The 14166-nt window shown below is 36.7% G+C and overlaps 1 protein-coding gene across 1 annotated transcript in view; it reads left to right on the top strand.

Annotated features, from left to right (window-relative positions):
- Window positions 1-14166, top strand: part of mad1l1 (mitotic arrest deficient 1 like 1) — a 61736-nt gene that overhangs the window by 16996 nt on the left and 30574 nt on the right. Inside the window, exons 12-15 of the mRNA XM_041983880.1 lie at window positions 1606-1746; window positions 1980-2036; window positions 2532-2623; window positions 2796-2886. Coding sequence (XP_041839814.1) covers window positions 1606-1746; window positions 1980-2036; window positions 2532-2623; window positions 2796-2886 — 381 coding nt within the window. The remainder of the gene's footprint in view (window positions 1-1605; window positions 1747-1979; window positions 2037-2531; window positions 2624-2795; window positions 2887-14166) is intronic.

Raw genomic sequence — 14166 nt, forward strand, 5'->3', positions numbered from 1 at the left:
TGAAGACAGTGTAATGATTCAGTAGTAGTTACAAGGTTTTTGTATCATTTTTAGGTTTATTTGTATTCTTTGGCTTTCAACCTCAGTGAGACTTGTTTATTTGTTTTTTAATTTGTTTTTTTTCTTTCATTGGTGTGCTGGTTTTTAGCTGTTCTTATGTTTGATGTTTTAATTTGTTTTTATTTTTATATTAGTTTTATTTGTATGTTGATTTTCCTCGTGTGCAGCACTTTGTTCAGCAGTGGTTGTTTTAAAGTGCTTTCTAAATAAAGTTGGTAATTGGTATGGTATGCTGCTTCAATGTGGTGTGAGAATTTAAATGAATTTTGTTCTCACTCTGTTACCCTCAATCACACACACTCCCCTTTCCTTTAACTCTTTGTTTTCTCTAATAATGTATTGCAAATTTTTAAGCTAGTTGTTTTGTTGCTTCTTTTGAAGATAGGTAATTTAGACCTGTATGTTACAAAAAACATACACTCACAAGCATCAACAATGAAGACAGGCAGACTTGAGAGCTGTGAATGGTATGTCAGTCTGAGTGCCACTTATGAAGATGTGGTGTTTTTTTTTATCATTTCATCTTCCTGGTGTGTTGATTTCATGGAGAGTTTGATATTGAGGACATACCATTAACCTAACTGGTATAAAGACTGAAATTTCCATTTAGTTTTTAAATGATCTCATCACATCAGGAATAAAGGAAATGAGGCAGCATGATATTGTTGGCCTCATTTGCAAATGCATCTCGTCATGGCAATGTCATTATGGCCAAGTGAAATGTGCTCTTATTCTCTTTTGTTTTTGTTAATTTTTCCACAAGGACATTTGTTGTTCTTTTAATTACTTCATGAACCTTAAGCCTCTTTTGTCACAGCTTGGACTAATAAAAGCATGCTGGTTTCACACTTTGCCACTTATTCACACAGGATTACTCAGATTGTATTAAAACACCAAACTATTAACAACTATTAACCTGAAAGGTAGCTGCAGTATAGGAGAGAAAACTTGAATGTTGCGGAGTTCTTCTGAGATACCTGCTGCGTAGTGTGATTCTCTTTGATTCCTACAGCTAATTTACTAGTGTCGACAGTAACTTATCTACAGTCGCAGTCCACTCAGCTTTAGTGGTCATATAAATACCTCTCTCTGGATGTTAGCTTGCTTGTAGCAATGCTGTCTTCTCATTATGTAATGATATACTCATCCAAAGTGTCTTGATCAGGGATCCTCAACTCTTCCCACTGTCCTGCAGACTTTCAATGTTTCCCTGCTGCAACACACCTGACTCATATTAATGTCTCAATAGCAGGCTTGCGCATAGCTTGTCAGAGATCCATTTCATTTGAATTAGGTGTGTTGCAGCAGGGAAACATCTAATAGCAGCAGGATAGTGGGCCTTGAGGACCAGGGTTGGGGATCACTGTGTCATGTGACCAGTGAATGTCATCTTAATTATCTTCCAGCCCACTTTTGCTTAGCTGAGATGTATTTTGAACAGTATTGCTACTGTAAGACATATAGTGACTTTTTCTTGTCTTGACTAGGTTGAGCGTGGAATTTCTATCTTTATAATAACGCTTTGTTTACTTTTTCATGTTCCAGGAGCGGGATGGAATGCGTGCTATACTAGAGTCTTATGACAGCGAGTTGGCATCTACTGAGTACTCTCCTCAACTCAACAAGCGACTCAGAGAGGCAGAGGAAGTACTCCAGAGGACACAAAACCACAATACAGAGATGGAGGTCGGTGTGCATTTTTTGTAACATAATTTATCTGTGTGAGATTTAATTTTCATGTTTTCAAAATGAACTCGGAAATATACGCTCCTTCAACTGCTTGCCCATTTAGTGAGCTTATTTTCTAAGGCAAATTTGTCACAGACTTTCCCTTCATGGTATAATAGCAGAATAAAGTTAACTAAACGGGGTATCTACTATGTTTTTTTTTTTGTTCTGGCCATCGTCTGATTTCTTAGGCCCAGCTGACCAAAGCACAAGAGGAAACAGGGGTACTCAAACTACAGCTACAAACAGTGAGTATGTTTTCACCCTTGTTTTTTAAAACACTAAATTCCCATCTTCCTGTGGATCCTTGTTACTGCGGTGACATCAACATAGCCATGGCAATGAGTACTGACTTGTGAAGTCCACCTGTTTGGTATAACAGTAATTACTTATACGCCTTGGGAAGACTGGTAGTTAGGATGCAAAGAGAGACAGACAGATGCCGTCACAAGGAGGAAAATTCTTGTGCAAATATACATGAGACATAATTGCAGAGAAGACAGCAAGATCAGAGAATAACAAAGACAGACACTGGAAAGACTGCACGAAGAACAGTGATTCAGAAGATTAATTGTGAATAAAGGTTTTGCTGAATCTGTCTTGATGTTTGTATCTAAGACAGCAATCCAATATAATACACTTCTCAGGATTTATCTACAGGCTAAAGGTTCCTGGCAGGCACATGGCCAGTGGTGCTGTGATGTTAGTGCAACAGGCTCATTTTCTCTCTATGCATGTCCCAGGTGGAGCTGGAGCTGGAGACTCTGAAAAAGCAGCAGGCTTCTGCTTCTGACAGCAGCTCTTTAGTGACCAAAGAGGAGATCAACATACTCAGGTAGTTAGCTCTCATTTTCAGTTACTACAATCTACATTGCAAATCCTGTTATAAAAAGTTAATGCTTATATAGACTAAAATGGTGGCTTAACTCACCCAGAATACACTGAGCAGAGCTGTACATCAGATTTGAACCTTCTGTCCCCTTGTTTTTGTGTATAACATTTTTCAGACAGAAAATTGAAGATTTAGAGACAGAACGACAACGATTGGAGGAGCAGAACAACATTCTGGAGATGAGACTGGAGAGACACAACCTGCAGGTAGGTACCAAAACTCCCCCCCCTCAACAGTTTTTTTTTTTTTTTGTGATGGATTTACTTGTCTGGCACAAAGGAACCAATTTAATAACTCCAAGGACAGCAGCCTAGCCTGCAAGACACCTTAGATTGATTTACACAAACGTTCCTCATATCTGACAGTTTTTCAAGCACAATTGGACCCAGGTGTCATTCCAGCGGCGTCCACTGGAATAGTGAGAGGACATGCGGCTGATCGGAAGCCCCTCCTTGATTAGATGAAATGATTAAAACTGACAGAGTATTATACTGGGGTGACTAAATTTACACCCCCCTCAGTTTCAGATGAGAATAAAATTTGTAATCAGTAATAAAAAGCTGCTTGATAGTGGCTTTGATTTCTGACACAAACACACGTTTGACTTCATGCAGCTTCTTTTATTGTTAGTTAATAAACTCCCTGTATTATTCCTGATCTCTTCTTCTTTTTAAATAGTCTCTGTGTTTTGAGTATGTGTGTGTTTCATCTCAGTCAGGTTCTCTAACTCCCCTGACTCACACTGTGCCAAGCTAAGCCTACCAGGGCACTTTAATGAAACGTGTGTGGGCAAGCGTGTTGGTTCCATTTAGTTGTGGACTGAATGAAATTTATGTCTTTTCAAGCATGACCACTACCTTTAAGGCAATGGACATCCAAATGCACGTAGGACTCTGCGTTTTCTGTACAGGTTTCAAGGTTACACAGTCAATGGTTCAGGTTAAGTCTTTGGAGCTAATTTTTATGCCTCCTCCATGCTCCAATGCACACCAAGAGACCTTTACATCAGACCGCATAGAGGGATGAGTGACTGAATGGGGAAGTGTTTGAAGTGGGAAATGAGTGGCTGAATGGGTATACGTGAATGACATACACAGTTGAATGACTGAAGAAACTGACAGGATTTTTTTAGACTAACTGCAGATCTTTTTGCTATGGTGTAATCTATCATTAATGTCATGTCTTTATATTTTGATTGCACTGACTAGTGCAACTGTCAACCACTCAGATTGTTAGTGTAATGGGATTGCTGTCATGGTATGAGCGATTGAACAGTATATCAAGGTACCGAGCCATGAAGTGATTTATTAGTGAGCAATGCAAAGTCCTAAAATCTGCTGTAAACTGTTTGGTAATGAGTAAAGAGACTCAGTCCAAGTAGTCAAACCCTGTAAACAGGATTCCTGGTTCTGGCTTAGGCTTTTTAATGTGGACACGACACAGTCTGTTTTGAGTTCATTGTGAACCAACAGTGTTTGTCCAGTCAGCAGTTTCACTCAGCAACTTTGAAATGGACTTTTTCATAGACAAATGATCTGATTTTGGCCTTTTGTGCAGGAAATCTCTGCCCCCTCCAAACGGCTATTACAGTCAGACTTTTCATATACAGACTGCATCTCATATACTTTCTGTTATCCACCCTTAAAAGCTTCAGTGGATATAAAATTCATATGTCCAGGGATTTTGTTCCTAGTGCACGATACGATACACTTTATTGTCCCTATAGAGAAAGGGCTGTTACATTAGCTGCCTTGACAACATCAGTACACCACACAACACAATAACAAACACTGTAATCTACAAACAACTGTCAGCCACACAGCAGAAATTGTAAATATGTTTTACATTACCCATTTGGAATGAAAATTAGACAAACATCAGAAATAAAAGAGAGTAAAACAAGATGCTGTTGCACGACCTCCACAGCCCCAAAAGAGATATTGAACAATCCATGTGTCCATAAAAGACACTTATTTAAAATTTTGATATAAAAATGGGGACGAATTCATTTTTAAGAGGGCTCAATATGCTTTTTGAAACTCTATACCAAAAAGTAATAGTTCATATCCAGGATAGAGGATGTGTGATGCGTCTAACAAAACTCTCTGTGCTTCTCTGAGTACAGACTGATCATGGATAGACTGGAGTGAGAGATTTCCACTCCTTCCCATCACCTTTATGGCAGACTGGACCAGATGAAGCACTTTCAATTTTGCTTGTGCTGAGAGATTGCTAAACCATGCTGACATCCCATAACTAATAATGCTCTCCAGCACAACCTGATAAAGCAAGCACATAATTTTCAGGTTCACTCCAAACACCCTTAGTCTCCATACAAGTACAGTTTTTGCTGTAAATGAGAGCAAGAATAGTCATTGTGGTCATTCCAGTGTAGGCATGTAAGACTTAATAAACTTGGGGCTTTGGGGCTGCAGTTTTCACAGTTGATGAGTGACAGTGGAATCAATGCGAGGATGCATGAATTACTTTTAAGTATAGCCATTTTTTTGTATAACAGTTTTTGACTGTGTTAAAAATGTTATTGTAAATAGTTAATTGTAAATGCCAATTATCCATCAACAAGTCATAATTTCCTCTTTCTGGCCTCAAAGATAGGAGGCTACAGGCCCTAGCTTGATTTTAATATGTGGTCTCAAAGCAAATCAAATCAACCAATTTATATTTTGTTTCAAATACATGTTTACAACTATAGCTTAAAATGTGACCCTTCAGTTACAGCCTGCTCTTTGTCCCCAGGTGACCTACTCATTGCATACACGCTGTCTTTTAAGCACAACTTGCCTTTTCTAAACACTAATTTATAGCATATCTAAATGATTGAATGAGCCTTATTTTGATGGAATTCTGAAGATGGTCTCATTTCTGTTGCTAATCATTTAGACCTACCTGGATGTCATTCTCAGCTCTTTCTCTGACTACTACACTCAAGAAATTCACAATCCATTAGAATAAGTTATATAGTTGTTGTACTGCTCTAAGCAGATTTTTTGTTTGTTTTGTAACGCTTGTCTGCTGTTGCTGGGCATCCTGGCTAATGAGCTCTCTTCTTGAGAGGAGAGGAAGCTAAAAGTTTAGAACTGCAAAGCTTTCATCTTTTTCTTTTCAGAACCACTGGATTCTCAGTTTATTTCTAGCATTCATTATTGATGAGGACAAAGACGTAAGCACACTGACATCATGTGCACCAGATTTTAACTCACATCACACCATGCAGTTCAGGATGGTACATGAAAAGGTTTTATTGGTTTTACTGTTTGAGACTATACATTGCTCATTTACAGGTTCATAATTTTATCGCTAGAGTCTACTAGAAAAGCTTTGAACTCTTAAAAGGACAGTAAATAAAATAATAAATAAAAAAATACTGTTGGAGGCAGCTTAAACTCTGTTTAGCTATCTGCTTCCAAAAAGACAAATGATGGATTACAGGCGTATGCTCAGTGTTTGTTTAGGCTTTGTTAAACTAATGGCCAGACAAGCTGATACATGCTAAGGTGAAGTTAAATAAAGACAGACAAGCCTGGACTGCGTACAAGGCAAACACAATGACAAAAAAAAAAAAGCTTTAGATACCAACATTTTTTCTGTCGATTGCAAAGGCAAGGGCAGTATGAAATATAAACTCAAGAACTGAGTTATACTGAGTAAATTAAACAAAAATAAGATAAATAAATCTTTTTAAAATGATTAAAAAATTAAACTATAGATTAATTTAAGATCATTAAAATATATTAAATGGAAAATAATATGTAATAGTAATATGATAAATATAATAAAACATAATGCAGAATAACCTGCATTAAACCAGTAAAATATCAAAAACAAAACCTCGTCATCATTAACCGTAACATCATCATCATGACATCTGATAGGCTATTATAATCATGTGACACAGAAGGAATACACTGTGGCTGGGCTTCACGTACAATTTTATTGTCTAAAACTCTCAGAAGGGAAAACAAATGGCACGTTTTGTTTCAGCAGTGGTGTTTCGAAACACAAAAAAGTATTGAATCCAATTTTTTGACTGTCTAATATTGAAGTATCTACTCCAGAGATTTGATCTGCCTATCCCTAGCTTTAATTCTTAAAAAAAATAAAAAATACAAAAACATATTTTGAATTTAGTTAATAAAAATAAGTCAGTTTAAATAATTTTGGCCCAGTTATTTAACCTAACAAATTAGTATTTGCTTGTAAATCATAATCAACACTGAGTATCCAGTTCTGCTAATGAGGTCAACCGCAGACATGTCTGTATGCAGACATCTTCTTTGTTGTTGCATTACACAACATATAACCATGAAACCAGGATGATACTTTTTGGTTCAGCTAAATTTTTAAGATGCACTCTTTTTTCCAGATTAAAACAACAAGACTTAAGACAGGTAACATTTCTACTTGGTTCAGAATTGGATGACATGTGATTAAGAAACGGTAGTTAAAGCCTAACATGAAGCCAAATAACATTAATAAAGAAAGCCTTTTGGATTTACCTAACAGGCAGCTATCACTTCTTCCCACTGTCCACCTTTATGAATGTACATGATGTGTACATTTTTCATATACATGATGAATAAAGTCAATAAAATATCCCTTCATTCTTCCAGAAAATGATTGGATGTGAGTATAAACCTGCCTGTCAAGCCACTGGGTACTGTTATATTCCTCTGCATTTTGGAATTCAAAATGTAATATTGTCTTTCTCTGACATTCCAAATAAGTTTTTCTCTTCCTTCACACACTCTCTCTCCTTCCACCACCCTTGTTTAACCCCTACACGACCCCTGTGCAGTGTCTCTGACAGCAAAATCACAAAACCTAAGACTTGTTTTAACTTTTGTTCTTCCATAGTTACTTCAAACACTTGGATGAAAAACAAAAATTAAGTGAGTTTGTAATTTCTCAGTTTCTAAATCGGCCCAAACTTTGTGTGCACTGCTGCTGATTTTTCTGAATGATGTCATAGCTGATACTCTGACCATTTCACATTAAATTTCTAAGTTTGTTAATGGCTACTTTATAATAGAACAATTAAAATATTTCAGTTAATGAATTGTTTGAGCCCTAAGTCACTGACATGTAACTTATAGTCATTGTCAGCTTAGGCCTGGTACACATAAAGACTATCAGGCTCTTTTTGTACAGATTTTGTCGCTTCCCGACTAACGATGGCAAACGCCTGATTATCTTGAGTCTCATAAGATTTTCCTATAAAATTATCATTTTGTCTGAGGTGTGTTAAGCAAATTTGTCCTTATGATCGGCTCCAAAACGGGTTGGGCCGACAGTCGGAAGTGTTAATCATGTTCAATATTTATGACCAAAACTCTTGACGTGTGTGGGAAAAGCCGATTTACTCCTGAGTTGTGACTAGGTGGATGGTGACGTGGAACAGAATGTAGCCAATCAGAGACCGAGCTGACTGGGGAACAAGGAAGGATGTAAAGTCTGTGTTCACGTTGTCTCCAGTCTCTTATTTTTTTTTTTTTACTGTCCCAAGACCACAAATCATCCCCTCGTCTTGTATATCATCTTCCATGTTGGATGTTGTGTTTTATGGTTGTTGCTAGGTTTCTTCTTCTTCGTTTTTGTTAGATAACATTTGGTTATGCAGGATTTCTGGCTCGGAGGACTAGATTCTAGATCGGTTGCAGGACAGCATGGTTATGTGTGTGTTGTTCTGTGAGTAGATTATCGGAGCACACCACACACAGTATGATCAACACTGTTAAATTCCTTGATTTTTTTTTTATTTTTTATCTTCATGTGTGGGGTCTCGAACAGATTAAAAAAATCTCATCAGATAAAAAAAAAAAACCTTATGTGTGTACCAGGCCTTAGACATAAAAAAAAATCTTTAGCAATAACAGGAAAATAAAACAATTTTCATTAAGGGTATTTATACAAATTTTTATACTTTATTACAACATCTAGCAGCCGTTGAGAAACTAGAGGCCCCACCAGAGAAAGAAGTAACAATGCAAGATTAACTTCCTTCTCTGATGTAACTGCAGCATATTCGTCCATGACCTGAGTCTTTTCCTCCTCTTTGGAAGGAATCAAACTCCTAGGTTTTCAACTAACTGAATCCCATTGTATGGCTAACAAGCCTCCTATGGAGAAGGTTAGGACTAGAATCAACCTTGCTGTTTTCTTTGAGTCATTAAACTACAAGCTGCTTAAAGGGCTCAGTTTAGTTTCCACTTTCAAGACGGAGCTGATAGCGCAACTTTCAGTGATTATTTTTTACACTCATCAATTGCACCTTTAATTTTTCTGTATCAGGAGCAGAACTAACATGACAACTTTTCAGTTTTAATAAAATCATTTATTTTTAGTTTATAAGTTTCTGTATTTGTCCCAGCTTGACACTGATTTACTTTGTGTACTTGCTCTTATGTGTGTATCTAGATGGATGATTGTTACTGTTGCAAGATGTTGCATCAACATTGTTTCTCTATTGTGCATAGGCCTACATTGGCAAGCCCAACTATACAGTCAGACAATTACTATGTTTGATCATTAATTTCAGATTAAAGGAATAAATTATTAAATCAGAGAGGCTCTTAATTGTAATGTTGGTCTTTTCTGTGCTCTGCTGTTACGGTGATATATCCAAGCTTGCATGTTTTACCAATTAAAAAGATGTAATTATATTTATTATTATATATATATATATATATATATATATATATATATATATATATATATATATATATTAATATATATTATTAATTTTTCACATACATATATACATTTTTCCATTCCTAGTCTTTAAGGTTTAAATGTGCTTACCTTTAGGGTACGGGGCCTAAAGCGGCTTGGCATTGTAATCAGGATTTTATGATGAATCACCATCTTACAGTTCAGTTTAATATCAAAATAAAGTAATTAATAGAGACTCTAGTTGCTTTTCATAACACTGCTGTCGGGTGCAAACCTCCTATGTCCAAAACTGTTATATTTCAAGAAATGAATAAAACTGTATGGTTTTTGTATAATTAGACATAATGTCATCAAACTTGGTGTTGTGTTTTACATCTTATATCTTTGCTTACATATTTGTAAAACTACAGACAGACATAAAGGGTGACCAATAGTACTGATTTATGAAGAAAAAAAAAATCATGAATTTTGGAGATAGGAGGCTTTTGCCCGACAGCAACTATAAGTAAAATAAAGCTTTGCTCGACCCTCTCGGCTGTGAGTGTAAGCATGTGGCCGTAACCTTAGTTGCTAGTTTGTCTTGTGTGCTGTCTGTTGGGACAGTAAGTGGTGGATGATGGAGGGTTGTTTTGGCTTGAAAGTGACAAATACCAGTTATAGCTGGATTGCTCAACTAACCACCTGCAAAAATTTGAAAATAATTCTGCAATTTTTTACCATGATAGATTTTGAACTGTCAAACCACATGGAAAGTAAGTGACAACAAGAAATGTTGGATTTGGCTTACAGGATAAAGTGTGTGTCGGGTAGCTGGTAATAAGTAAGAGACAAAAGGCAAAGAAATATTTTTTTTTGTCTTGCTTAATATGTATATATACATATATACGGTATATACTGTACATCTTATTTATTTTTGTGTTCTGATTAATGATCTGTCACAGAGTTGTTGTTTTATCCTTTTTAAAAACAGCTTTCATCTATAGGTTTATTCCTGAATTTAATCACATAAGATTGTTGATCATTAATGTTACAAATCTGATGATGGCTACCTGCAAACAGGTGTCCATCAAACTACAGGACATGGTCTTTAATCATTATAATCTAACCTAAATACTTGTTCATTTTTAATTCAGCACCTTATTCTTTGTTACTTTCACTTTTTATGTTTATTTTCCTTTGAATTTCTTTCCGTGTTTCACTTGAACTGTGTAAATTCAGTTTAATTTTGTAAATTCACAATGTCATCAAAGGGCACTTTATATACAATCAATTGGAGGCAATTGAGTGTCATCCAGTCTGTATTCATACAAGCAAATTCATAATAAATAAGCTTAACTTTCCTATTTGAGGAAAAACAGATTGCATTTATCGTTTAGAGGAACACTAACACAGCAATTTCTGAGTCTGAGTAAAAGAGTTGCTATAATTATATAAATGATCATTTAGTAAGAACCTTTTTTTCTATGAGTAAGAACTCATATGAAAACAAATAAAACAACTGTGAACAGCACAGCACACTTGGGCCATTAGTAAAAGACTGATTGTGGTTTTATTATCTTGCAGGTGTGTAATTTTAGCCTCTTCCAACTGCCACGCTATTCAAAGGAGCAACTCTTCTATGTTACTAAAAGTGACACATTCCACAAAACTTGATATCATCTCATAATTACTAAACCCATCAGTCAAATGCTGCATAAGTTACTTTCACATTAATGCAATAGTAACAACTCTACAGGATGGATTGTTGCTGGTTTTACTCCCTCAGTTACCCACTGAAAAAAAATATCACTCTTGAATCAAACTGATGACAGCCCTGTCTGAGGAAGTGTATAGCATTTTGCATGTTTCCAGTAATTCTTTTGGGAATTTTATTTTTTTTTTATTACTGATATGACCTACATGAGTAAAAAGGAAGGAGAAGTTTAACTCTAAATGAATGCTGAACCAGTGCGGTAGGGCTGGGAGATATGGCCTAAAAATATAATCTCAGATTTTTTATAACCAAATCCGGTTTCCGATTTTGATCGATTTTTTTTTTTCTTTTCTTTTACAAAACATAAATAAACTTATTAAAAACATTTATTTGTTTATATAGATGAATGCCAGCAAAAATAAAGCATATAATGTCATAGCTTTTCCACCATATAAACAACTTCATTTCTTACATAGAAATATGCAACGCAATGCATCCGTGATCTCTTTCCATCTGGATTCTTATCATACAGGATCCACTGCGGGAATAATTCTCTGATGAAGGTCGTCTCCTAACTAGAGTTTGTGGGCTAAAGTTGACTTCTGCATCTCATAGAGAGCAGCATTTCACACTGCAGTTATACGCACAGCTAAATCCCAGGCATGAGTGAAGGGCCACTTCACTGAAAATCTGTCAGACAAACACCGTTCTGGTGTGGAGGGAGGGCTAAGTCTGCTGCTAACTAACTATGGAAAAAAATCCCAATTTTCATAAAAATAAATCTCCAGAAATGGAAAATTCGATTTATCGATTTTATCAATTAATCGCCCAGTGCGGATACATTTTGTAGCAAAATTAGAAAATCCAGTATTCAACATACTGTAGTTTGATTTTACTGTGTCTAGACTCCTCAAAAATATGTATCTAAATTTAAAATTATACATAATATGGTTGTGGTTTGTACATTTTTTATTCAGTAGTGAAGTTCATGGTGTGTAGAAAGAAAAAAATTACACGAGGAATGTTACATTAATGTATGGAGCTCACAACACAAGCAGCTAATCGGAGTGAACACTAACTCTGATGACAGACCACAAGCCCCTGAAACAAATGTAGATGGGTGCCGACGGGGCTTTATATGCTGAAAATGAAATAAAAATGCAGGGTTTCCTCCAGGGCCCCAAAACAAAATCATAATCACAACTTACAACTTTTATAAATCAATTATTTATTTAACACAAACATGATGTAGCCTTTTCTGATGGCACAGTTTGCAGCCAGGCTGAAAGCATTTGAGTTTTCTTTTCTTTTTTTTTTAAAGAAGAGCTCTAAGGCTCTGTTGTAAGGAAAGTAAACCACAACTTCCCTGCTGTCCTCTCCTGCATCACACTCCTGTTCTGTTCTCCCACTTTTCTCTCCCCCATGAGTCTCCTCCACTAATTCTGACTGTTTAGCAAACAGGTAACAAGTGTTATATTCTCTTACATCACTAATACCGTGCATTCAACATTGGGAACATTTTAATATTACACTTGCCATGGTGTTCAATAATATCACTTCTATTCCTCCGAACTTGAGGACATGGTCACAGTAAATCAAGAGCATCAAACCTCTCCGTTATGTCACCTGACTCTCTTCTTCGGGTTACTTCCTCTTCCTTTGAAAATATTTTAATAATTGGCAAAAAAAAAAAAAAAAAAAAAAAACAACCATATAACGCAATCTCAAGAAAGTACAGGTAAATTTTTCTATGAGTGCAAACATTACTGTTGCCAACATTGCATCGGGGGATAACTGCTGGCAGGAATGATCTCCATTACCTTTGTGTTTTGCATTGGAGTTGAAGAAGTCTCTCTCTGAACACACTGCGTTGTTATTTTCAGCATTCTTTGTGCAGCATTCTTCTCTGGACAATCCTCTCCAGCGGCTCCAGAGTTCTTGATCAAATTGTTCAGTCTTACGTCTCTGGTTCTGATGCTGCTGCTCCAACAGATGGCTGCAAAGCTGATTTAACTTTTCACAACAAACTTACAGAAGATATGCAACAACTTGGTGCAGACATTAAATAATATCAGCTTCCTAAAGAAGTCTACTTTGTCCTTTCTTGTAGATGCTTCTGTGTTGCATTTCCAGTCTAGTCTGTTTTCTAGCTGAACTCCAAGGTAGTTGTATTCCTCCACTACCTCCACCTCTTCTCCTAGGATGTAAACAGTGTTTTGTTTAATCCTGTTCCTCCTGAAGTCAAAAATCATCTTTTTTAAATTTATTTGTTTGTGTTTAAGATTAGGAACTTCAGAGTCATTAGAGCAGAGGTCTGCAACCTGCGACTCTGGAGCCACAAGGGGCTCTCTGCACCTTCCACAATTGCTCTCAATCCATGGCTAGAAATGCTAAAGAACTAACTAATGTTTTTAAATATAGATATAATAACAAATGCAGGTTTTTCATTGCATTGAATTTCCACAACATAATGGCACTAAAAGTACCAGTAATTTTTAGGGCAGGGCGGTTAATCGAATTTTAACCACAGTTACAATCTGGGTTTTCAACGATTATAAAAATGAAATGATCCGATTATTTTTGTCCTTCGCAATTTCCTCTTGTGCTGTTTTCAGTTGCAAATCGAGCGTAGGTGGCACTGCAGCGCTCTGGTGCAGACTCCTCCCACAGCCCTGTCTGCTTTAGTTTTATTCAGCAGAAGTTGCAAACACCTTGACAGTTAAGGGCTGGACACATGGGAGGCGACGACCCTCCTTCTGCATTATTTTCTATAGAACTTGCGCGATGAGGCGAAAATTGCTGCCCTCCTCCAGCCAAGCGACAGGCGACGTTCGTGCATGTGAAATGTTGCGCTCGTTCACGCAGACGTGCACACGGGGGTTTGCGACGCAACACAAGAAAATAGAAAAGTTGTGACTAAATAATCTACCAGCTCCCAGAGACACAGAGAGACAACAAACGTTCTACACAAACAGAACTTTTTTCTCAATTAACATTTAATTTAAGAACCTCAGCAACACTGTGGCCAAACGGTATCACTGCCAACTCGCCTCTATGTTAGTGGAGTGTCTCTCCCTGCCCTGTATGATGAGTGTGGTGAGGG

This window comes from Melanotaenia boesemani, chromosome 4, assembly GCF_017639745.1.
Source record: "Melanotaenia boesemani isolate fMelBoe1 chromosome 4, fMelBoe1.pri, whole genome shotgun sequence".
In the NCBI taxonomy this organism is placed as follows: domain Eukaryota; kingdom Metazoa; phylum Chordata; class Actinopteri; order Atheriniformes; family Melanotaeniidae; genus Melanotaenia; species Melanotaenia boesemani.